The sequence below is a fragment of the Piliocolobus tephrosceles genome, chromosome 13 (assembly GCF_002776525.5).
Source record: "Piliocolobus tephrosceles isolate RC106 chromosome 13, ASM277652v3, whole genome shotgun sequence".
Taxonomy (NCBI): domain Eukaryota; kingdom Metazoa; phylum Chordata; class Mammalia; order Primates; family Cercopithecidae; genus Piliocolobus; species Piliocolobus tephrosceles.
Window position 1 is genome coordinate 85050230 of NC_045446.1, and position 25022 is coordinate 85075251.

General features: G+C 34.7%; 1 protein-coding gene across 1 annotated transcript in view; it reads right to left on the reverse strand.

Moving 5' to 3' along the window:
• Positions 1–25022, reverse strand: part of SESN3 (sestrin 3) — a 57810-nt gene that overhangs the window by 20159 nt on the left and 12629 nt on the right. Inside the window, exon 2 of the mRNA XM_023225675.2 lies at positions 261–326. Coding sequence (XP_023081443.1) covers positions 261–326 — 66 coding nt within the window. The remainder of the gene's footprint in view (positions 1–260; positions 327–25022) is intronic.

The following is a 25022-nucleotide window of genomic DNA, read 5'->3' on the forward strand; positions in this document are numbered from 1 at the left end:
ATGAAAGAACTGTTGACTCTGGCAATGATCTGGCATTATTCTATTTCTATTAGTTCCCTCTTTAAGACAATGCTTGGCACATAATCGGTGCTCTGTAAATATTTGTGAAGCTGAAAAGAAAGTATCTCTATGGTTCTGACATGTGAATAAGAAACTCAAGAAAAAAATTCATTCCTACTTCCATATTAAAAAGAGATATTCTTTGATACAATTAAGTTATTTTTAAATCATACTTTATATTTTAAGACAGATAAACTTACTTCCTTCTCTGGAATAAAGGCACTTGGTCCTCTTGTCAAGGGTTGAGATACTCTGATTCTTTTATCCTATTTTTAAAAGAAAAGTTTTATCTATTAATGATGACTTTCTAAGAAATGTTAAATTTGTACACATTTATTGCTAAGGTACCAAAATAAATAGAATAAATAATTAAATAAAATTATGTGAGACCAGAGTAAGTGTTGGGTCTCTGATCAAAGAAAACCCATAGGGCCACTGTAAGGAAGAGATAATGGGGCAAATGCCTACCACAGTGCTAAGTGCAGCATAGTCTCCTCAAAATGTCATATCCCTTAGTCATAGTCTACACCATAGACTTTAAGCCCATATTTGACATGCCTGAAAACCATTAACCTCCATAATAAAATAGTGTTTTATAGTAGTACACTGTTAGACATCAATTTGAAAACTAAAGAAAAGGTTAAATCCAAAGAGGATTACCTAACAACTCTCCAAAGCAATTACCTAATCTGTTTTTTCCCCCTAAAATAGCAATCAGCATATCTAACGTGAAGTTTTGAAACTTTAAGAAAAATGTAAAAACTAGAAAAGGAGAGGTTAGTTCAATATAAGGAATGAAGAACATAGTAATTCTTATTGTTCCACTTGCTATTCTATTGGTGGTATTAACAACTGATAGACTGCCAGTGGTATGTCTGAATGCTGATTTTAAGTTTTTTTTTTTTTTTTTTTTTTGAGACGGAGTCTCGCTCTGTCGCCCAGGCTGGAGTGCAGTGGCCGGATCTCAGCTCACTGCAAGCTCCGCCTCCCGGGTTTCCGCCATTCTCCTGCCTCAGCCTCCCAAGTAGCTGGGACTACAGGCCCCCGCCACCTTGCCCGGCTGGTTTTTTGTATTTTTTAGTAGAGACGGGGTTTCACCGTGTTAGCCAGGATGGTCTCGATCTCCTGACCTCGTGATCCGCCTGTCTCGACCTCCCAAAGTGCTGGGACTGTACAGGCTTGAGCCACCGCACCCGGCCTGATTTTAAGTTTTTAAAAATTTGTTAACTTTTTAAAATTGAAAAATATTTTAGTATCCTCATTTAAGTGTGATATAAGTCATAAAAATTTGAATCAGAGAATAGGGTCATTCTTCTCTCCCTCCCTTTCTCCCCCCATTACTAGGTAACCTGAGTGTTTTTTGGTCCTTACAATCAAACAGCCTATCAAACACAAAATAGTTATTTAAATCTCTTAAATCCTTTACTTCATTAGGTAGCAGTTACAAGACAAATTGGTAAAAGTAGGCAGTCAGGCATTTAACATGATTTTTTTGAGAGCCTAATCAGATACTGTGATAGACTTTGAGGATACAGGGTGAGAAAACAGATATGCTCTCTGCCCTCATGAGCTTTGCACACAGTCTTCATCAATTTTGGGGGTCCTGTTGAAATAAATAAATTAAACAATAATACTCTTAACCTGGTACATTTTCAGAAATAAGTAGGCATCTAGGTTATATTTACAAAATGATGACAAAGGCCTCAGTCTCCTGGTCAAGTACACTGGAGGACTGCATGTTAAGAGGATAAAGTCAGAATTCCAATATTGGTATTTCTTGTCTATGTCAACCAAATCTAGACTTAACCAGAAAGAATTTGAAGGAAAATTACAAGTTTCTTCCTTTTGCTAGCCTCCATAAGATATAGACAAAAAAAATTTCGAACACTGTCTCTATAACTCAATGAACTACACGGTTAAAGTAAGCTACAATCACACCACTGCACTCCAGCCCGGGTGACAGAGTGAGACCTCATCTCACAAAACCATCACAACAAAAAACTTAATGCAGTAGTATATGAAAAGCAATTTTCTGGACAACTATTCATTTCAAATGAACAAAGCAGCTGAAAAACTGATTATGAGGAAAAATTACGATTATGAGGTTTGAGGAAAAAACTTTCAACAGGGAGATGTCGATATCTTTAAATAATAAAAAGGACAAAATTTAGAGAACATGTAGCAGGAGCAAAATATAAACTCTTTTATGTTAAGATGGACAATGGGATTTTGGAAACAAAGAATGATTTATTAAATTTGTTGATAAAATCATAATTTGATATAGTTAGTAACTAAATTTACCTTTAAATGTTTTGTATTATTATTTTAAATATTTTCCAGAATAGGAGAGATTTAAATCTGCAAAAACATTTTCATTATAAATGGAACTGAAAGATACTGCGCTTAAATGAATATAACATCTCTTAAGTGTTTAGCAATTGAAAAGAAGCAACTTAAACTCAATTTCATTTGTGTCAACATTGATTTTTTTCATTTATTTAGCAAACATTAATTGAGCATTAACAACGTGCTAGGCACAGTGAAGACACAAATAAGAATTAGACTGGCAGAATGCATACAACCAACTATACGACATATGACATATACCATAGCAGGTGCATATAAAAAGTGATGAAAAAAGACATCATTTTAGCAATTATTTACTTAGTCATTTTCCTACTGTTGAATATTTTAGTTATATACAGTTTTCACTATTATAAGCAACCCTGTGATGAAAACCTTCATATAAAGACAGTTGGGACATATTTTGTGGTGCTTATGATAGTTTCTTTCAGAAGATTCCCAGAAGTGGACTTACTATGGTTTGGGTTATAAATATCTTTAAACTTCTTGTTGCTTACTGCCAATATGCTAAACTAACAAAAATGTCTTACCAATTTTATTTTCATCGGCTGAGAAAATGTCCACTTAACTCACTAATTTCAAAACCAAAAAGCAGCATCCAAAAATGTGTTTGAAGCATTTTATTGTATGCTTATTTGTGGTAAAAAGTTCTTAAGCAGAGATGTGATCAGATCTGTGTTTTTAATAGTGTTGAGGGTGATGTAGCCCCTGGGCCTGAGAGGGAAAAATCCCAGCTGGGAAGCTCTGGTAATAGTCCAGGAGAGATAAAATATGGCCTGACCTAAAATATTTGTTTATATACCAAACATAAAAGAAAACTAACACAATTTTTAAGTTTTATCATCATGTATTCTTCCTCAATTATATTTTTTAATGTTGCCATTTTTGAAATGATCAGCCTAGTTTCTGCATAAGGAGAATCTTTTCTGGCAAGGACTCTACTACTGTATTGTCTCAGTTGGCTGCTCTGTCTATTCACACGAAGGTGAAAAACAACTTTAAAAATGATCAAAGCATTTCATAAATTCTACTCTAAACACATTTCATTCTGAAAATTTGTTTCCACCCACTTTTCTATCTCTGTATGCTTTTAAAGTCAGTAAGATCAAATACAAAAAAATAGGACAGGACTATATCCAAAAGACTGATTTTTTTTTTTTTTTTTAAGATAAGACCATAAGCTAGAGTTCCGGTCAAATCATAATGCCTTTCCCCTGCCTTTCTTTCAAATCCCAAATGTCCAAGGACCAAGTTCCTACTTCACTCATACTAGTTTTCCTGAAGTTTCTAGACCTACGTTCCCCAACATGGTAAGCATCAGTCACATATGGCTAAATTTAAATGAATTAAAATTAAATAAAGTTAAAAACACAATTTCTCAGTCACAGTAACCACATTTCAGGTGCTCAGTAGCCACAGAGGGCCACATGTACTCTATAGGACAGTGCAGACATTTCCATCTTCCACTGCAGAGAGTTCTACTGGACAGTGCTGCTCTGGACTCGTTTGGTTTCGCTTTTTTAAAATTGCATTTTCAGACATTTTTATACCTTTTTGAAATGTTAAATGACTGCTCTGCAGAGTTATTCATTTGATGGTCACATCTACTCAATCCTAGAACCAAGCATTTTAGTGTAATTGCAGAAATGCTCTCAACCAATCAACCTATTCGTCCTATTTGGGCAAATTAGGAAGAGAAAAAATTAACAGCCAGTTCCAAGGACCCTTGTTACAATTTCTGCTTACATTACAGTCCCCAGAAAAGTATCAAGGGCACGCTCACTTTCCTTCCTTCTTTCTCTTTCTTGTGGTAATAAATACATAAATAAATAACATTCAAGGTTTACCCTTTTAAATTAAGTGTACAACCCCAGTATTGTTAACTATATGCATGATGTTGTACAGAAGAGCTAGGACTTTTTCATTTTGCATAACTGAAATTTTACTCCCATTGAACAGCAACTCCTACTTCTCCCTGCCCCCAGGTCTAGAAACCACCATTCTACTTTTTGCTTTTTATGTAAACATAGTCTTTAGATCACAGCTGAGATTCTCCCTATGTAATCCTCAGCTTTCTTACCTCTTTGCACAAGTCAAATCTACCTCCTTCTGGGCAACTCTCTCCTTGCTGGGCTTCCTTTTCTTTACTTTTTTCCTTTTTTTTTTTTTTTGAGACGGAGTTTCACTCTTGTTGCCCAGGCTGCAGTGCAATGGCACGATCTCGGCTTACTGCAATCTCTGCCTCCTGGACTCAAGCGATTCTCCTGCCTCAGCCTCCTGAGTTGCTGAGCTTCCATAACACTTTACCACCCAACCCACTAAATTCTTTGATCATTTACTTTTATGTTTCCTAGATGTCCCTTGCAACTCCTTCCTTATAAATATTGATTCTTTCAAGTCAATGGTCTCTTCTATGGCTACCATACTCTTTACACAAAACAAAATTCTACTCAAATTTGTTATGGTCACTACATTGTAGGGAAGACAATAGGAGCAGATGAAGGAAAAAATAAGGGCATATGATATGAAAATAAGCAACCCATGCAACCGCCTCCTGAATCTTTTTTATCTAGAGAACTTGCTAGCTCTTCTCCGCCCTCCAGTCTGGCTTTGGGTATTTTGTGACATAACCTGGATGCAACATTAGCACCTTAAAATCAACATGTTTAAAATGAATCTTCTATCTCAAACCAGCTGTTCCTCCTCACTTTCCTCTGTAGGTTATAAAATCACCATACATACCAGCAACCCTGGCTCAGATTCACAGTTATCTTCGACTCTTTATCCTAGGGGCCTGCATTCAAAGGGTTGCTAAATCCTGTAACTGTCTGTTGCCAACTAAATCTTTAAGTCATCCTTTCCACACCCTCTTCTCAGTTCTAAGATTTCTCTCATGCCAAGAAACCTTTTCCCTCACAAGTGAGAATAATATCAATTCTAGACTGTAGCTTTCCCCATTGTTGGGAAGTTTTGAGAAGATACCACATAAAAATGTCACAAAGCATAATATAAAATAAAATATTTTTATTTTTCTTCTGCTTATTTTCCTCAATGTCAAAAAAAATAACCCAAGACTAAAACAGCTATATTTTCTCAACAGATGCTACTTGATTAGAAAAATTCAAGGATTGCTCTAGGCTATGAGTGAAAACAAGCAGTGGCTGCACTAATTTTGAGGAAAATATTGCCATGCTTTTCTCTAAGTATTTAAGCTAAAGCTACTATCTTATTTTTGGGAATAAATGAGTTTGATCATTTAGTCAAAGATCTAGTGAATCTTACACAATGGCTTTTAAATAATAAATCTGGTTTAATTTCTGTGAAAAACCAAAAAAAAAGTACTTGAATTTCTTTTGCTGTCACTAGCCACATGTGCCTATTTAAATTTAAGCTGATTAACTTTAAATAAAGTTAAGAATTTAGAGTTCAATTGCACTAGTGACATGTCAAGTGTTGAACAGCCGCTTGTGGCTAGTGGGTACAATGTGAATCTAGGCTATTTCTACCATTGCCAAAGGTTCTACAGTATAGTGTTGCTTCATAATATTGTTCAGTTGCTAGGAAAATGCAAAGATATAAAATCGCTACAAAATCAGGAGGAAACATAGCATAATAAACATGTACTAAAGTACTTTCATAGAAATAAAAGATTGACTTGAATGTTAAAACTGAAAAACCCAATAAAACCAACCAATTAACCTTAATAACAGAGAAGTTGAGAGATACCATTCTTCAGAGTCTTAATTTGATGGCAACTTTGAAATCACTAACTAAAACGAATGAAAGAAATTCTCTAAAATGTTGACTTGAGTTTAAAAAAAAGGAATATAAAAGTACTTAAAAAATTTTAAGCAGTAATAACTTTATTGTGATTTGTTTTCAGAATTTGCTGTTTTTCATGAAATCTTATAATTTTAGTCAAGAAGAAAACTAGTTATAAAATAGGAACTCACACTTTCTATGTGTCACCTGTATGTGTTCTAAGAGATTATTTTACAAGGTTTATAATCTCAAGAATGTTACCATTAGGAAAATTTATTTTTATAGATACCTCATTATAACTGAAAAAAGTTATGCCTGAAATTCATCAGTTGAGATTATGCCTATAAAGCAATTATCTGCTAGAAAACAAAACACTGAAAGGATGAAGATGAATTACATTTAGAAAATCACTTGTTTTGACACTTAGCAGCTAAGCAACTTATTAGATCCCTTTAAAGGATATGAATTGATCCCAACAGAAAATTAAGATTCTTATATTTGGAAGTCAGAAACTCTTAAAATTGTGAGTCTTTAGGAGTAATCAGCAAATTACTTGCCCCTAAAAGACTGACTTCCAAAGAAAATTAATTACTGCACTTTAAGCTACTAAATGCTTTAAAATAAACTATTAAAATTAATTTTCACTTATCTTTTTTCAGTGTTTTTTATTAAAAGTGGAAAAGCAAAATCATACACTTCTATCCATTAAAATGTAAATTTTAAAATTTTATAAAATTTTATAATTTATCTCAGTAGGGGAGCAAAATGTGTAATTAATTTACAGAGAAACACTTAAGGATCTTTTTTTAAAGAAAATCTGTTCGACATATAAAATGTTCTGGTAAAGTAAAATTTGACTCCATAGAGAATGCTAGCCCCACAATTTTAAAAGATATCCTTAGAAGATAACTTAATAGTGCCAACATTATTTTTTAAATACACTATAATGACAAAATATCTTAAATACAAAACATATGCCCCAAACAAAATTTTTAGGTGTGACTGTAAGAAAGCCAATTGTAATGGTCTATACAAATAGTAAATTGCAGTTTTTGACCTTCCTTTTATTGTTATAGATGTTCCATTTTGGCTGAAACATTGCAACAACAACAACAACAAAAAAGCAGGTATAAACAGGCAGCTCTATGCTATGAAATAATGCTGATGTAACCCTAGGTGAAAAAACAACAGGTTTTAAATGAATTATAATGGATTGGTACTTTTATAGTAAACTTAACTTTAAAGGCCAGTCACTAACTGGAACATAAATTCTGTTCCCACTATCTCTAAAAGAAAAATCCGAAAGACAGTTTTAAAAAATGTGACTTCTATATCATATTAAAATATGTACTGATGTTCACCAGATTATAATAACTGAGATCGAAGGTTATTCCATAAGAAAAGATCTGAAAGCAGAAAATGGCAATGGCACCAAGGGTGAGAATCTTTTAAATTACACCAACATCTCTTCTCTTACTTGAAGCTAGAGTGGTTCAAGGAACCACTGAGCATCAGAAGCCCAGCAGATATTACAGGGGTGTCAGAAATTCACTGACACTCCAAAGAACACTCAAAATTCTCTTTCATAATGGGAAATCTCATCTAATCCTAAGGGCCTGAGACTTTAAGAGTGACCTCTTTTTAACTGAGCTATTAAAGCCAAGGCTATCAAGTCCTTCCTGCAACAGTTTTACCTCTGGGTAGAATCATTTGAGGAACATAGGAAAGATCTTGCTACTAATAGCGTGAAATCTAGCCTTTTTCAACAATACATATGAAATTCGATTTTTAACTTGAACTCTCAAAACATTTCCATTCAAAAGTACTGTAGTTATCAACTGTATTATAGCAATTTCTTTACCTCCTCTCTACTGAATCATCAGCTCCTTGTAGGCCGGTCGGTCAGTACCTTGTTCATCTTTGACTACTTCAATCTTAGAATGGTGTACATGTGAGGTAAACTTCTGGTCTGGTTTTTACAGCTTTATGTAATAATGGTCATTTGCATAGCAGTATGTTTTTCTATTTCACTTTTCCAAAAGAATGAGTTCTAAGAAATAATATGAGATATTATGATTAAGAACTCTCATTTTTAAAAAATCTTGGTGTGCCATTTGGTAAGAACCATTACATAAATTTTACTTGTTTTACTAACTGTGAGCCCAAAGCTACACAAGCTCACCTTGTGAGTACTCTGGAAATGGTAGCCATGAGTACTGCTATTATTAGTGGAAACTGGCAGTAGTACTCATTGTACTGGAAGCAGTTAAGTACTTAAAGATGAATGGATTCATCCTAGCACTAAAAGAATTAAAATGAATGAAGAATTAAAAATGTATATCCATCTAGCAAAGGGCAGCTAATGAGTTTAATTTGCATTGCAGTACAGCTGAATTTCTAAATAAGCTTTTGCTTGGCTACTAACAAAATCCCTTAATTTTTAGTCATTAGAACACATAGTGAACTTGTTCAAAGTGCAAACAAGTTTTTATATTTATACACTGACTACGGAGTGGCAAGTTTCTAAAAACAAAACGACCACTTCAAGGTAGCCCGAGAACCCTGTACGATCCCAGAATTATACAAATCTAAAAAGGTGGAAATAATTAAGAACAAATACTGTAGGAGAGTCTTTAAGCAACACCATCAGCATTGTAATACTAGTCCTTTAAACTGGAAATAAATCTAAAATCACACTCATGTCCACTGTCACCCAGAGGCAAGTGGCAAAGAACACACTTTTTCCACTTTCCATGTAATGCCACAGAGTGACATAAATCAAAGCTACAGTCAGCTGTAAATTTAAAAGGTAATTGATAGTTTTAAAATGACTTGTCTTTTCTGTGCTCTGTGGAATTTAGATGTATTTGAACCAGTGTATTCCTGAGGATCTGCCTTCCCTTTTTCTCTCTACTGAAAGGCTATCCATACCTCCTTTAAGCCCTGTCTCAAATACCAACTCCTTTGGTCTTCCTTCTCTCCTAACTCCCAAGCTTTCCTATGAATTTAAATTTATTTTTCTTAAGGTTCAGTTATACTGTTTCCCTCTCTTATAGCTATTAACATATATCATTATCTTATTGCTCCTTTCAGACTATAAGCTCCTTAAAGAGTAGAATCAATTTCTAATACAATATCTGTAGCATTACAGCTCAGCAAAGTGAAAATAATGGATTCTCATATATTTTTTGAATTGAATTAAGGAGATAGGAGTCTGGCTATAGGCTCTTTCATCCATTTCTCCTCCTTGAACAGAACAAGAACATCCTGTGGATTTAAGGAAATTAATGTTCTCTGTATTCTTATTAGAAACATCAATAAGTTAAACCAATATATAAAACACAACCCTAAACATCAATCTACTTATTACTATCTTCCATGTGCCCTCTGGACGTCTATTTGTTTATTTTCTTAATTATTAAAACAAACAGTATCTGTAATTTCCTATAATTTGTACCACGTTCTTAGAAATCAGTAATATTCCATGCTGTGACACTAATCTTGGGCAACAAAGTCTCCTGTACAAGCTTTTAAGTGTTGAACACTTTCTATAGCGTTATAGCGCTACAAAATATAATAGCTGTTGAATATGCTAGTAAAATTTTGAGCTAAAGCCCAAGAAAAAGGAGAGAACTATAAATCTTAGTAGTTGAGATAATGCAAGTCCATAATAAGCACTTAACTCATTGCTTCCTTATTAACATAAAGACAATATGCTTTTCTACCACTAATTATAAGATCTGGTCCCAAAAAAGTATTAAGACGGGCTTTACTTCTATATGAATAATTTTTTTACAGTTTCTGTATTGTGTAACAATAAAACTTCCCCTTGAATTTTAGAAAGCTTTACTTATTAAAATGTCTCAATTTGATGAAAAGAAATTAAAATTGGAAGCTTTAGAAAGTAAAATTCCCATTAGAAACAATTATAGTTGTGTAACATTCTAATATTACTCAGCAGATGGTTGAATAGTTACTAGTACTTTTGGAGAAACAAAAATATGCAGTGAATGTAGTTATCTTGGTGTATGAGGGAAAAGCAGAGTTTTAAATCAAGCTTCAATATTCAGCATCTACCAGCTTGACTACAGCATTATAAAATCAAAAGGCTTTAGGTTATTCCAATGGAACAGAATGACAGGATGGTTTTCAGATTTTTTAAAACACAATGATAAAATACAAGTCACTTACTCAGCTTAGAGGAATCAGGGAAATATATTAAATGCATTTGATTTCTAGAGATTTACAAAACAAATTATAAGCATTTAGCCATATGGAAACCAGTACTTCTTTACGCACTGAGTCAGAAATAACAAGAACTCATGTTCTCATTTAAATTGAGAAAGTACCTTTCACACAGCCTCCCAGGATCACAACAATGGTGTAAATTCAAGTATGCTTGATTTTACTTTGAATTTTATTAAACTTCAGTTTTAATAAAACTTAAAAGAAGTCTTTATTCCTAGTTTTAAAAGGAGCAGTGGCGTTTTCATTTTTACCCGGAATAGAATGAACAGATCTGATCTGTACAGTAAACGCACAAAGACATCATTTCTGCTGTATTTTGTCAATCCCCAAGTCTATAAGCAGAAAACTACAAGATTGTGCTTTAATGTACACAGATAAACTTAAAACCTACTGTAATCAGAATTAAAACCATTCTTATGCTCATTTAAGTAAACAGTTCACAGACGTCTTGATGTCAGGATCTCTTTATAGTCTTAAAAATTATTGACCCCTCTGCTTCTGGGCAAGGGAGTGGTTTCCTGGTGTGGACATCTGTGTCCATGTGAAGGGTAGTGGTCATGTGGCTCAGACTTGTGCTATCCAGCAGTATGTCTCCAAATCCCTGGTAGCCTATTACCAGAAATATGTGAATGAGGCTTCCAAGAAGCAGATCAAAGACATCTTCATCCAGTACGACTGGATCCTACTGATAGGTGACCCCTTTGCTGCAAATTCAAAAACTTAGGAGGCACTGCAGTTATATAAGAATATGTCCTTATATTTTAGAAATACACACTAAAGTATGCAGCAGGTAGAAGAAAATGAGCTTTGAGATTTAATTATTTCAGCAGCAATAATAGCAACACAGGACTGATGAAGTTAACAGTGACAAAAATCTAACCAATATTAAATTTGGTCATGGGTTTACGAAGCTTCATTACACTATTTTTTCTGCTTTTGTGTTGCTTGAAATTTTAATAATTTTTTAAGTGACTAGCAAGGTACCTGAGATAAATAGGCATTTAAATAAATTACAATTATTACAATAAAGTTTTTGTAATTTATAATACAAGTTAATGAAAAATAAATGTTATTAATAAACCTTACTAAAATTGAAATTAAACACTGTAATTTTTATAAAGAAGAATTATTAATTCATTTGATTATTTTTTAAACCTCTGTTATGTACTGAATGTTCCTATCCCCCCCTCAAAATTTATATGTTGAAATCCCAACCCCCAATGTGATGGTATTAAGAGGTGGGACCTTTGGAAGGTAATTAGGTCGTAAGAGTAGAGTCTTCATGAATGGGATTAGTGCCCTTTATAAAAGAGACCCCGAGAGCTCCCTGGCCCTCTTCTGCCCTGTTGAGGACACAGTGCAAAGATAGCTGTCTATGAACTAGGAAGCAGACATTCATTAGACGTAATTTGCTGGCACCCTGATCTAGGACTTCTCAGCTTGTATAACTGTGAGAAATAAATGTTCATTGCTTCTGCCACCCAATCTTTGCTTTTTGTTATAGCAGCCTGCATGGACTAAGACAAGCTCATTTTCTGGAAGGTGTTGAACTAAATGCTTGAAAATACAAAGATAAATGAAGCACAAGTGCTGACTTCAAGGAAATGCCAGGTAAATAAGTATGGATGCACAATTACAATATATGTTAGGAGCTATAATGGGAGTAACCAAAACAGGAATGCCTCACTCTGCCTGCAAGAGTATGGACTAAAACAGCCTTCCAGATGAGATAAATCTTGGGAAGGAGTAGAAATTTGTCAGGATACCTAGAAAAGGATAGTTAAGTCTATGTGGATACAACAATACCAGGAAAAAGAAATATAAAATACAAAGACATGACACATCGAGGGAACTATGTTGTTCTACATGATTCCTGGAACTTTCTCAGGGAATAAGACTAGAGACAGAGGCAAAAGTCACGTCACGAATGTCAGACTAAAGAGCTTTGATGTTATATAAACAACGGGCAATAGTAAAATAATTATATTTGTCTTTTAAGAAAATATCTCTGACATCCATTAGAAAGTAGAGTGGGATGGGGTAGGCTGGGGGAAATATGAGCTATTAGTAGGCTACTATATTATGTAGGAAAGAGAAGATTTGGGTTAATTAAGCAGTATGGATTAAAGAAAAGGACTTATATTGATCACTAGTTAGGAGACTAAATAGAACTGAGTGACTAATGGAATATCAGGGTAAAATACTGAGAGAAGTCTAGGATTCCTCACAGAATTCTGAATTAGATTACTGGATGGATGAATAATGGCAACACCAACTGATATAAAAGAAATCCACACAATAAGGTGGCTTAGATTTAGGTTGATTCTCACAATCTAGGGATACATGCTTATAAGACAGTAATGTGGAAGGATATGGGTTTCAGGGAGATGAAAACACTGTCAAGAATCAAATGTTTCATTATTTTAATTTGCATTTAAAGACCCAAACTTTTATTATGCATTACACCTTAATATTTAATAACAACTTTATACTAGGTTATCTTACCATCTGTTCACAAACTTCTTCTCAGTGACTCTAATTTGCTTTCCGTTTCTAATACTACTTACTACCTCCTGTTTAGCCTATCATTTTATCCTTAGCTTATTGAGGGGGTGGTGTTGGGGGAAGGACAGTAGAGGCAGAAAGGCAAGATATCCAACATTCTGGCCCCTAATCTAACTTTTCAACTTTTGTTTTCCAAGTGTTCCCTTAGATGAACACTTTACTTCACATAAACCTCAACATAGTTCCTAAATTCTGTATATTGACTCATTCAAAACCACAGTGAGTTTTCCCATCTTCTGGATTCCCATTTATGTGACACCTGGTATCATTTTGTGAAAGAGAAGATAAACCTCTTTTATATACCTTTTATATAAAAGTGTTTATCTTCTCTTTCACTAATTATAAAAGAAGTGTTCCAGCTTAATGACTAATTCAAATCAGGTGCTGAATAAATGTTGATTGATAACACACTATTTCTATATAGTACTCAGCCTATTACACATTTAATGATATTAGAAACTATTTTTGAACAATAACCAGTTTAAAATGTTTTTTGGCATCCTGGATTTATGCCAGTCCTAAAATACACACACACACACACACACATAATTTAATACAGTTACTTCACAACATCCCAAGTTTCTCAATTCCTATTTTGGCAAGAAAATTCTCAGAGTGCAGTTTTTGATAGAAAGAAAAAGCTATAATTACGCTATAATTAAGATCTGTGAAAGTAATTATCTTCTAATAATCACAAAGACTTCCTTTAATTTGTCATTCTCCTGATATCTCCTCCCATTTTCCAGATTAGTTTGCATACAGATGCTATTCAGGCCCTCTTCTGTTCTTTATCATTCTTTTTTAAGTAACTTAACTGAGGATAACAGGATTTGTTATCCTTAGCCTGTACTTAAGGTTTCAATGTTAGTGTACTAAATCAATAGTTTTTCTGTTAACTCAAAATAAACAGGGTCATTCATATCACCTAAACATTACTACTGTTTTTTTAGATGTAATCTTGCTCTGTTGCCCAGGCTGGAGTACAGTGGCGCGATCTCAGCTCATTGTAACCTCCGCCTCCTGGGTTCAAGCGTTTCTTCTGCCTCAGCCTCCTGAGTAGGTGGGGCTACAGAGGCATTTTTTTGTATTTCTAGTAGAGACGGGGTTTCACCATCTTGGCCAGGCTGGTCGCGAACTCCTGACCTCGTGATCCATCTGCCTTGGCCTCCCAAAGTGCTGGGATTATAGGTGTGAGCCATCATGCCCAATTTATGTTGTTCATAAATGATCCAGTGAACAAGCATACCATAATCTAAAAAAAAGAAATAATAATAATCTATTTACTGTTAGGATTTATGGTATTCAATGATTTTCTTCTTTCCTTAGTTTTTTTTTTTTTTTTAATGAATCAAGGATTATGTTAAAGTATTTTATGTAAATGATAGAGTAGTCTTTTAAACAATCTTTATATGACTAGTAACCTTTATAATCTAGTAGTGTGAATAACAATTGAAAGTCCTCAAAAAATAACATATGGACTTGTCCTCACATATTTTTATTTAAAAAATATATTAAATAATTTTAGTTCCAGCATGAAGTATTACTGGGCCTGTATATATTAGTGAGGTTTAACTTTACATAACTGTTTTGTAGAGAGTTCATATAATCATGACGGGACTTCAAATACAGCTGTTCCTTCCCAAAGAAAGTAATTGCCAAAAAATACATTTTTTTCTTCTAAAAGAAGAGCTGCATGATCATCAGTGTGCCAAATGTGCTTATAACTATCAGAGCATATGGGTTGGCTGGTAGGTAGTAATTCCTCACTTAAATGGCTACCATTGACTTTCTTCACAGAATTGAAAAAAACTAAATTTCATATGGAACCAAAAAAAGCCCATATAGCCAAGACAATCCTAAACAAAAAGAGCAAAGCTGGAGGCATCATGCTACCTGGCTTCAAACTATACTACAAGGCTACAGTAACCAAAATAGCATAGCACTGGTTCCAAAACAGATATACAGACCAATGGAGCAGAACAGAGGCCTCAGAAATAATATCACACATCGATAACCATCTGATCTATGACAAACCTGACAAAAACAAGCAATGAGGAAAGGATTCCCTATTTAATAAATGATGTTGGGAAAACTGGCTAGCCATATGCAGAAAACTGAAACTGGATCCCTTCCTTATACCTTATACAAAAATTAACTCAAAGGTAGATTAAGGACTTAAATGTAAGACCTAAAACCATAAATTCCCTAGAAGAAAACCTAGGCAGTACCATTCAGGACATAGGCATGGGCAAAGACTTCATGACTAAAACACCAAAAGCAATGGCAACTAAAGCCAAAATAGACAAATGGGATCTAATTAAAGAGCTTCTGCACAGCAAAAGAAACTATCATCAGAGTGAACAGGCAATCTACAGAATGGGAAGAAATTTTTGCAATCTATCCATCTGACAAAGGACTAATTTCCAGTATCTACAAGGAACTTAAACAAGTGTACAAGAAAAAAACAAACAATCCCATCAAAAAGTGGGAAGGGATATGAACAGACACTTCTCGAAAGAAGACATTTATGTGGCCAACAAACATATGAAAAAAAAGCTCATCATCACTGGTCATTAGAGAAATGCAAATCAAAAACACAATGAGATACCACCTCACGCCAGTTAGAATAGCAATCATTAAAAAGTCAGGAAACAACAGATGCTGGAAAGGATGTGGAGAAAATAGGAATGCTTTTATACCGTTGGTGGGAGTGTAAATTCGTTCAACTATTGTGGAAGACAGTGTGCAATTCCTCAAGGACCTAGAACCAGAAATACCATTTGACCCAGCAATCCTATTACTGGGTATATACCCAAAGGATTATAAATTATTCTACTCTAAAGACACATACACATGTATGTTTACTGCAGCACTATGCACAATAGCAAAGGCTCGGAACTAACCCAAATGCCTATCAATGATAGACTGGATAAAGAAAATGTGGCACATATACACCATGGAATACTATGCAGCCATAAAAAAGGATGAGTTTGGCCAGGCGTGGTGGCTCACGCCTGTAATAACAGCACTTTGGGAGGCTGAGGCGGGTGGATCTCCTGAGGTTAGAAGTTTGAGACCAGCCTGGCTAACATGGTGAAACCCCGTTTCTAATAAAAATACAAAAATCAGTGGGGTGTGGTGGTATGGTATGCACCTGTAGTCTCAGCTACTCTGGAGGCTGAGGCAGAAGAATAGCTTGATCCCAGGAGACGAAGGTTGCAGTGAGCCAAGATTGCACCATTGCACGCCAACCTGGGCAACAAGAGAGAAACTCCATCTCCAAAAAAAAAAAAAAAAAAGGATGAGTTCATGCCCTTTGCAGGGACATGGATGAAGCTGGAAACCATCATTCTCAGCAAACTAACACAGGAACAGAAAATCAAACACCGCACATTCTCGCTCATAAGTGGGAGTTGAACAATGAGAACACAAGGACACAGGGAGGGGAACATCACACACCAGAGCCTGTTGGGGAGTAGGGGGTTGGGGAGGGATAGCATTAGCAGAAATACCTAATGTAGATGACGGGTTGTTGGGTGCAGCAAACCACCATGGCATATGTATACCTATGTAACAAACCTGCACATTCTTCTGCACATGTATCCCAGAACTTAAAGTATAATTAAAATATATATGTATATGGCACTCTACCTTGAAAAAGAAAGTTGCTTATGGAAGTGGTTACTGCAAGGCCTATAGCCTGTAAGTTATAAAGTAGCAGCAGAAGGATGATCTGAAATAAGACAGAACAATGTAACACCAGATATGAATGGATGGCGCTCATAACACATTGGTGAACTAAAGGTAGAGGGTAGATGTTTGAAGTATGTATCCTAATACACAAAATTCACTGTTATGCTCAAATCATTCCCTAATACATCAATTGAAACAAATTTGCATCAAGTATTATAGCAGAACTGAGAGCATTTTGCATTCTACCACTAAATCACTTAATAAGAACTAAATCACAGTTCTTATTAAAACAGAAAGGAAGACTAAAGAAACTTGTTACCCCAATATACTAGATTCAAGACTCTTTAATAAACAGAGTTTGTATTTTTTAAAAGTTAATTTGACAAAGTTCACAGGCAAGATAAAGGGAATGTGAAAAACCCAAACTTAGTAAATCTGCTTTTAATTAGGACATAGAGTTCATTACAAATAATACTCTATAAATATTATTCTTCTTTATATCAAAGGTTTGGCCAGACTACACAAAGGAAAAAACAAAAGCAGCTAGTTTACAATTACACTTGCATTATGTGAAAAACAAATTCAGAGAAAAAGATACCCAGTATTATCAAGAGAAATAAGATGCTCTGACACAATTATAGGGGAAAAGAATAAAAAATACCCCAGATAATCATTAATTACTTCCTGGTGCATAGAAAAGTATGTGTTAAAACAATAATGACAAACCAAGTTTGCAAATTCTAAAGTTGTAATCAAGTAAACCAGCAAAATTTCTATTGACCAAAAGGTTTTTATACATTTTTAAGAAACACAGATAGTTAAAATTACTCACAGAAACACTGATCTTTAGAAATGATGATCAGTAGACTATTCCCTCCAAAAGTAGCAAAATCCAAATTATCTTACTATTCATTCTGCTTTTAAAGGCTCTTAAAGAGGAAACCAAATCTCTTACCTCTCTCTATAAAGATTATGTCTATCAGCTCTCAATCAAGAAATGCAAACGTATTTATCTATATCAGAGTTTGTGGACTAATAAATGGAAACAGAATCATCAGGGGACTTGGAATAAAAATGTCAAGGTAGTTCATTTCTGAGTTAGAAATGGGATAAAACATCACATTTCTATATGCTTTCCTTTTATTTCTGGACATCAAGAATTTCTATAATATCTGGGTTGAAGGAAAGCAAACACAGAAGAAAACAGTCAGGGGAATGGTTGTTAATAGTTTTAAACAAGTTACCTTGTGTACCTAATAACCTCATCTATGAAATGAGGATAATAGCACATACCTCCCTCATAGGGTAAGTGTGGTATAAGGCCTCAAATTGAAGTCCAATATTACAGGATCCCTTGAATCTGGTAAAATTGGGAGGACCTTAAAAGATAATTGCAAGTTCCCCATCCCTCCCCACCTTGCTCATGGGCATAAGGTCCCCTGGCCAAACAGCTCACCTTCTCAAGTGAACCAGGTGTAATTCCCACTTATTCCTGGGTGGCAGGTTTCAGTTCACTGCCAGTTCGTGCAATTACGTAAACAAGCCAATCATAGCTTCATGTAGAAACGTGGGGCATCTCACCCTCTTTATTCTACAAAGCCTGTCTCACTGCCCCTGGATGCTCATTCTGTTCCAGAATACAACTTCCAAGTGCACTGCATGGTGTGCAGTGTCCTTTCCCCCTGGGCTGTGTGTATATGTGACTAATAAATCAAACTGTTGATCTCATCTGTACAGTATTAGGTATTATATGTTCAGCCACCCCCATGACCCCCAAGAGTGGCAGTCCCTCCCACAGCAGTGGGTGAATAGAAGGCTATTAAAACAGGCAGTGAGAATATTATATGAATAAATATCTGTAAAGCTCTTAAGAGCATGACATTATCTATACAACTATAAAAGGTTCGCGTCTGTAATCCCAGCACTTTGGGAGGCCAAGGCGGGTGGGTCACAAGGTCAGGAGTTTGAGACCAGCCTGGCCAATACTGTGAAACCCCATCTACACCAGAAAGAAAATACAAAAATTAGCTGGGCATGGTGGTGCGTGTCTGTAGTCCCAGCTACTCAGGAGGCTGAGGCAGGAGAATCGCTTGAACCTGGGATGCAGAGGTTGCAGTGAGCCGAGATCACGCCACTGCACTCCAGCCTGGGGGACAGAGCAAAACTCTGTCTCAAAAAAAAAAAGTAACTATTATTAGAATTATTAAGTTATTATTAGAATTATGCAATATTAAGTTCCTAAGTACAACACTAGACAAAATGTTTAGAAATTGTCTTACAAGCTAAAGAAAAGATGTACAGAATAGGCTGGGTTTAGAAAACTATCAATTGGCTCAAAGGAGGCCCTTAATTCTATATTTTGTTCAACAAATGACCCATCCTATTAGAAATGGAAAATAAAATTGGAAAGTAAAGCCACTTAAGTAAAAAACACCCATTTATAAAATAACTGGTTATAGATACTCTATAATGCTATAACACATTTTGCATTTTTGAGAATTAAAATATATATTTTTAAAAATCATTAAAAATAGTCCATTGAAACCACATACCTTTACCTTAAACGTAAGAACAAGTATTTAATATTTAACTACCCTTCTTTTCCATACAGTAATGTATTAAGTTAATTGAAACTTATCCATGCTTTCACAAGTGAAGATACATAATAATCTATTAACCTCTACAAAAAGTCAAAAGGTATAGTTTTTCATTTTTAGCCATCTTTATAGTTATTTATAAAACATCTCTCTCTCTAACCACAGAATAAGCTCTCTAAAACCTAGGGCAGACTCCATATACCTTTTTTAGTCTTCAAAAATCCTAGTATACATATTAATTAAATAATTCTAAAATTACATTATTTTATAAAGTAGCCATCTTTTTCTATTTCAATTCCTATTAGAAAATATCTCTAGATTAACACATAGTGCTCAGATTATATATTTAAGTTCCTGAAATTTATGCAGTAAGTTTTATTATCTACCATATGGTATAAAATATAGCAATACAACTGTAGCTATCACTTGAATTCATAGTTAAGGAAAAGAACTAATATTCTGATGAAATATTAATAAGCACATCAGATTCCTAAAGAGAATGACTGATATGACAACATAAAGAAATATGCTATAGATAGGCATAGTACCTTCATTCATTTCCAGATTGTATTTATCTATGTCTATGCATCTGAGTCCTCATTAGCCTCCTACACATACATTATTATTCCCTTGGTGATTTACCCATAGCTGCTTTAGATATCTATTAAACCTGTGAACATTTGTCTTTATCTCAATGCATCTTTAATTTGCCATCTCATTTGAATCTACTGTCTGTACTATCCATCACTTAAATTATCTCTTCTTCTCTATTATATCAAAAAGGTAATAGCTTTTTAAATTTTTATAAAATATATGTTTATTGTTAAAAACAAAGGACGATGAAGAGAAGTAGATTGTAAAAATAATCTCCTGTAACCCCACCACCCAGAAATTAATACTGTTAATTTTGGATTCCTTCTTTCTGTATTTATTTTTTTTTTAATGAAAACAAAAATCTTCATATTCCTAAAAAACAAAAACAAAAAAAACTTGGTCTTTTCCAATCAATAACATATTATGGATGTCTGTCCACTTCTATACATAGATCTATATCCTATGAGTTGCCCAGTATTCTACCGTATTTATGTCACATAATTTATTTAACCAATTCCCTCATTAACAGTAACCTTAGAGTATTAAGCATTTACTGACGATATGTTAAAGATGAGAGCTGATTCAATTGAAAATGAGCTCTATACTGAGATAAGATTTAGTCAAGGGGCAAACAACAATAGAAAGGAAAAAGACAAAGATTACCGATGACAATGTGGTCTTATTCTCTAGCTTCTAATATACAGCACTGTCACTGACCTTTACTGAAAGCTAGGTGTTCTGAACAAGCAGCTAGAATCAAAGGGCTCTGCTTTTAAGTAAGTGTGGATGCAAAAGTGAACACGAGAAGCAGGCTGCCAGTGGAGTCTTTTAAATAGGATAAGTGATCTGTAGACCCCAAATCGTAGGAGTTGGCTGGAAAAAAACTGGCATAATTTGTTAAGCTTTTATTTTTAATCTTGTTATTGCTTCCAGTGTTCCAGAGATAGTTCTGTTTAAATGTACTTATGAATGACCCATAATTTAGTCAGTATTTTTATTCTTTATGAGAGTAAAATTACAACCAGAGCTAGGCAACTCTTTTTTCCTCAGGCATGGACCCAATCCTATATCTAAGCTTCTCAAGTTCTCTATCAATCTGAAGATAATAATCATCATTCATTAATTCAGAGAAGGAATTCTGTAACATTTCAAAATACTCAAATAAAAAGTCCTATGTAAAAAAAAGAAAAAAAGATAAAGTTCTGCTGCCTTAACCAGTCATGCAATAACTGACAGGAAATATTCTCATACCTTACTTTTGCCATACTGCTATTTTAGACCATGAAAATGCTTTTTACATTTTTCTTTTTCATGAGACTCAAAGTCAAAAGCTGACTGTCCATTGCCATGGAGACAGTTCTATTTAAGGTACTATATTAGCCCTTTCCTCACAGAAGGAGATAGAAAAATGTTCAATAGAAAAGCGTCACCTACCATGGTTTGGAATTAAGTAATTACATATGCTTCTGGGGCAGCCCATGCATAAGGAACTTTGGAATTAAAGTGGGATAATTTAATACAGCCCACTATTCACATAAGTAACATCAATACAGGTTAAATTTTAGTACTTAGAGTTAATATAAGGAAAAGACCCATTACCTCAAAATTAGATGCAACCAAAGAACAAAATAAAATTACTTATAGTTACTGTCCTAGATAGAACTGCAACTAACTGAAACAATCTTTGCTTTTCAAAGAGCAACCTTCTGTTTATCTATGGTCCATGTATAATACACATGCCATGGGTTTCTTTTGTTTTAATTTGTAGGCCTCCTGTCTCCAAATGGAGACTTTCTGACACTCCATTTTTAATTGAAGAGTAAGCTACTATAGGTGAAACAGAACATCTATAATTTATATATATATATATGTATTTAATATTGTCCAAGAGATTCAAAAGAATTAAAAAAAATACCAATCCCAAATCTGTCATCAGGACAAATGTTATCATTTCTTCTTTGATTAAAAAAAGTTCTTTTCTTTATGAAAGTTTACAATATCAATCTTCCTTGAAATAAAAATAATCTAAATGGAAAGACCTACCAGAGTCTACCAGCGTTATTGCCAAAATGCTTATTTTTATGTAAGCAAGCACGTCCAACAGATATTTTCACTTGATTCCAGTCGTAAACAAGCTTTCAAAACCCAATTCCTTTTTCCCCAAGCTAAAGTTCAGAATGTAGCAACAATAAAATACGACATATTTTTCTTACAGTGAGAGCATATTATATCTGAAGGTCTCAAATCTGTATTTTGTAAAACAGGCAAAAGGAATCTTCCTGATTCTAGCACTGGTACTGCCAATATCATCTATCTCAAACAACTGATAATGCATGTTGAAACTAAAGTGGATGTAAACAATTTTCATCTGTGGATGCATTTGGTTAATAATACTAGACTGGTGGTACTAAATTCTTAAGAGTATTAGAGTCACCTGGAAGGCTTGTTACACTACAGATGGTTGGGTCCCATCCCCAGAATTTCAGAAGATTCAGCAGGTCTAGGGGTGGGGGGTGGGGAAGTAATCTAACAAACTCCCAGTTGATACTGATACTGCTGGTTCTAGAACCACACTGCAGAACCATCGTCCTAGACATTAAACAAACTGATTCGCCTGTGGAATTGTTATTCCTTGCTGGTTAATACTTCAATCTTTCTCCAAATGAAACATTTTAAATAAAACAATAGCTTCAGTCTGGGGGAGGGGAAGTAAGAACAGTCAATCATAGCAATTTGGGAAGGATATTAATTCAATGAAGACGAAGTTAAGTCCTAAAAATTGTTATCTAGTTTGGTGAAATGCTGAATTACAATGACCTTCAGGAAAATAAACACCTGACATGTAGTAAACGGTCTGTGTCCCCTGTGAATTCAACTGGCCTTGATAAACAAATATCTATTATAAAATAATGAAGAGGAAGTTAGTATTTGAATGTGAATTTTTCCTAGAAATAACTGTAAACCAATTATGTGGCACATATGCTCTAGAAAAGGTATGTATCAAGTTTCTGTGAATCCAGTCTAGCTTTTCCACCGACTTATGTCTTCATTTTAGAAATCCTTTATCTTAAATTGATTGATATACAATAGACAGCACACTGTATTTTAGTTTCTAAGTGCTCTACACCTTCTGTCAAATGATCCATAAACAATAAAATGTGTTAAGATGACTACAAAGGTAGAATAAAAAGAAATGACCTTTTATAGTAACAAAAGACTACTCTTTTACAGTCATGTAATGTATACCTATCACTGAAAAGGCAATGGACAGGTTAAGAGTGATAGAAGACATGTTACTTCATTTTTGTGACATCACAGTACTTTTTATGAATGATAACACAGTGGTTTATTAAATGCAAAATTTATTAAATATACACTGTCAAAAGGAGTTCAAATTTTAGTAGCACTCTAAAATGAAAAATGAAATGCTTTAGCACATTGATGGCAGCATCCTAGGTAATTTCTTATTCAGTGTTTTTAAAAATCAAATTGTTTTTAAAAATCAAATTGTTTCTATAAATATGTACATCTAACTATAAATGGAGTTATCATTGAGGTACTTATTATCAATTCATTCCATTTTCCATTGTGACAAATATGTTCTCCACAACAGCTCTAATAAAAATCTAATAATTAGTAAAGGAAGTAAGATAAAATCACATAGATGTTAGCAATAATTAGTAAAGGAGGCAAGATTAAAAAAAAAAAGTTTAACATCAATTAAGAGTAAAATACTGGTTGGGTGCAGTGGCTCACACCTGTAATCCCAGCACTTCAGGAAGCCGAGGCGGGTAGATTACGAGGTCAGGAGTTCGAGACCAGCCTCACCAACATGGTGAAACCCTGCCTCTACTAAAAATACAAAAACTAGCTGGGTGTGGTGGCGTGCGCCTGCACTCCCAGCTACTCAGGAGACTGAGGCAGGAGAATTGCTTGAACCCTGGAGGCAGAGGTTGCAGTGAGCCGAGATCACGCCACTGTACTCCAGCCTGGACAACAGAGCAAGACTGCCTCAAAAAAAAAAAAGTAAAATATTTTCCACTACTATATGCTTATACATCATGCAAATTTGTTTTTTAAAACCACATGCATTTAGATTAGTGATTGCTTTACAGGATAAAAAAGAGTAAGATAAGAAAGGTCACCCATATCAATGTATGCATATTGTGCATTTAATTCTCCCATATGTAATCATAAAACTACACAACCATAACAAGAGTTAGTCAGGAGACTCCCTACCAAATCTAATTTGAAGCATACATTAATAAACTGCTTAACTGTCGCTCACACCAGTCGACTGTCGACTGTGGCTCACACCAGTAATCCCAGCACTTTGGAAGGCCAAGGTGGTTGGATCATTTGAGGTCAGGAGTTCGAGACCAGCCTGGCCAACATGGTGAAACCCCATCTCTACTAAAAATACAAAAATTAGCCGGGCATGGTGGCAGACATCTGTAATCCCAGCTACTTGGGAGGCTGAGGCAGGAGAATTGCTTGAACCCGGGAGGCGGAGGTTGTAGTGAGCTGAGATGGCATCGCTGTACTCCAGCCTGGGCAATAAGAGCGAGACTCTGTCTAAAAAAAAAAAAAGCTTGATTGTCAATCCTCATTTCAAAGGAAGAATTCTGACCGAATAGGGCTTGAATCTTGCACACTGAACTAGTTATTTGTCATAGTTTGATCTAGGTATCGTTAGATCCCAACCATAAAACGCATCATATACTGATGCTTTCACAAATGTGCAACCTAGATAATGGTGCCATATTAACTACATTGATTAAATGCTCAGTGTGCAATTTTAAAAGCTTATCCCCAAAAAAAGTATTCTGAATGACTTGATTTTCCATTTTTTAATTACTGACGTCCACCACTTCTGCTCATCAGAGGAAAGGTTTGTTTCTGATGAATAACCTGCCTCTCACAACACTCCCCAACACCAACGCTCACGTATTCCTGCATCAGGTACCACCTTTGTCCCCTCTGGAGTTAAGTATATGGTTCATTTATTACGTGACACATTTCTTGAGCACCATTGTGCTAATGTTGTTTAGGGAAGGTAGGTAGGGAATTAGGATTTTAAGACAGTAAGACGATTAGTTCAAAGTTTTACAATTATTTAGTATAGAACTACTGTGCTTA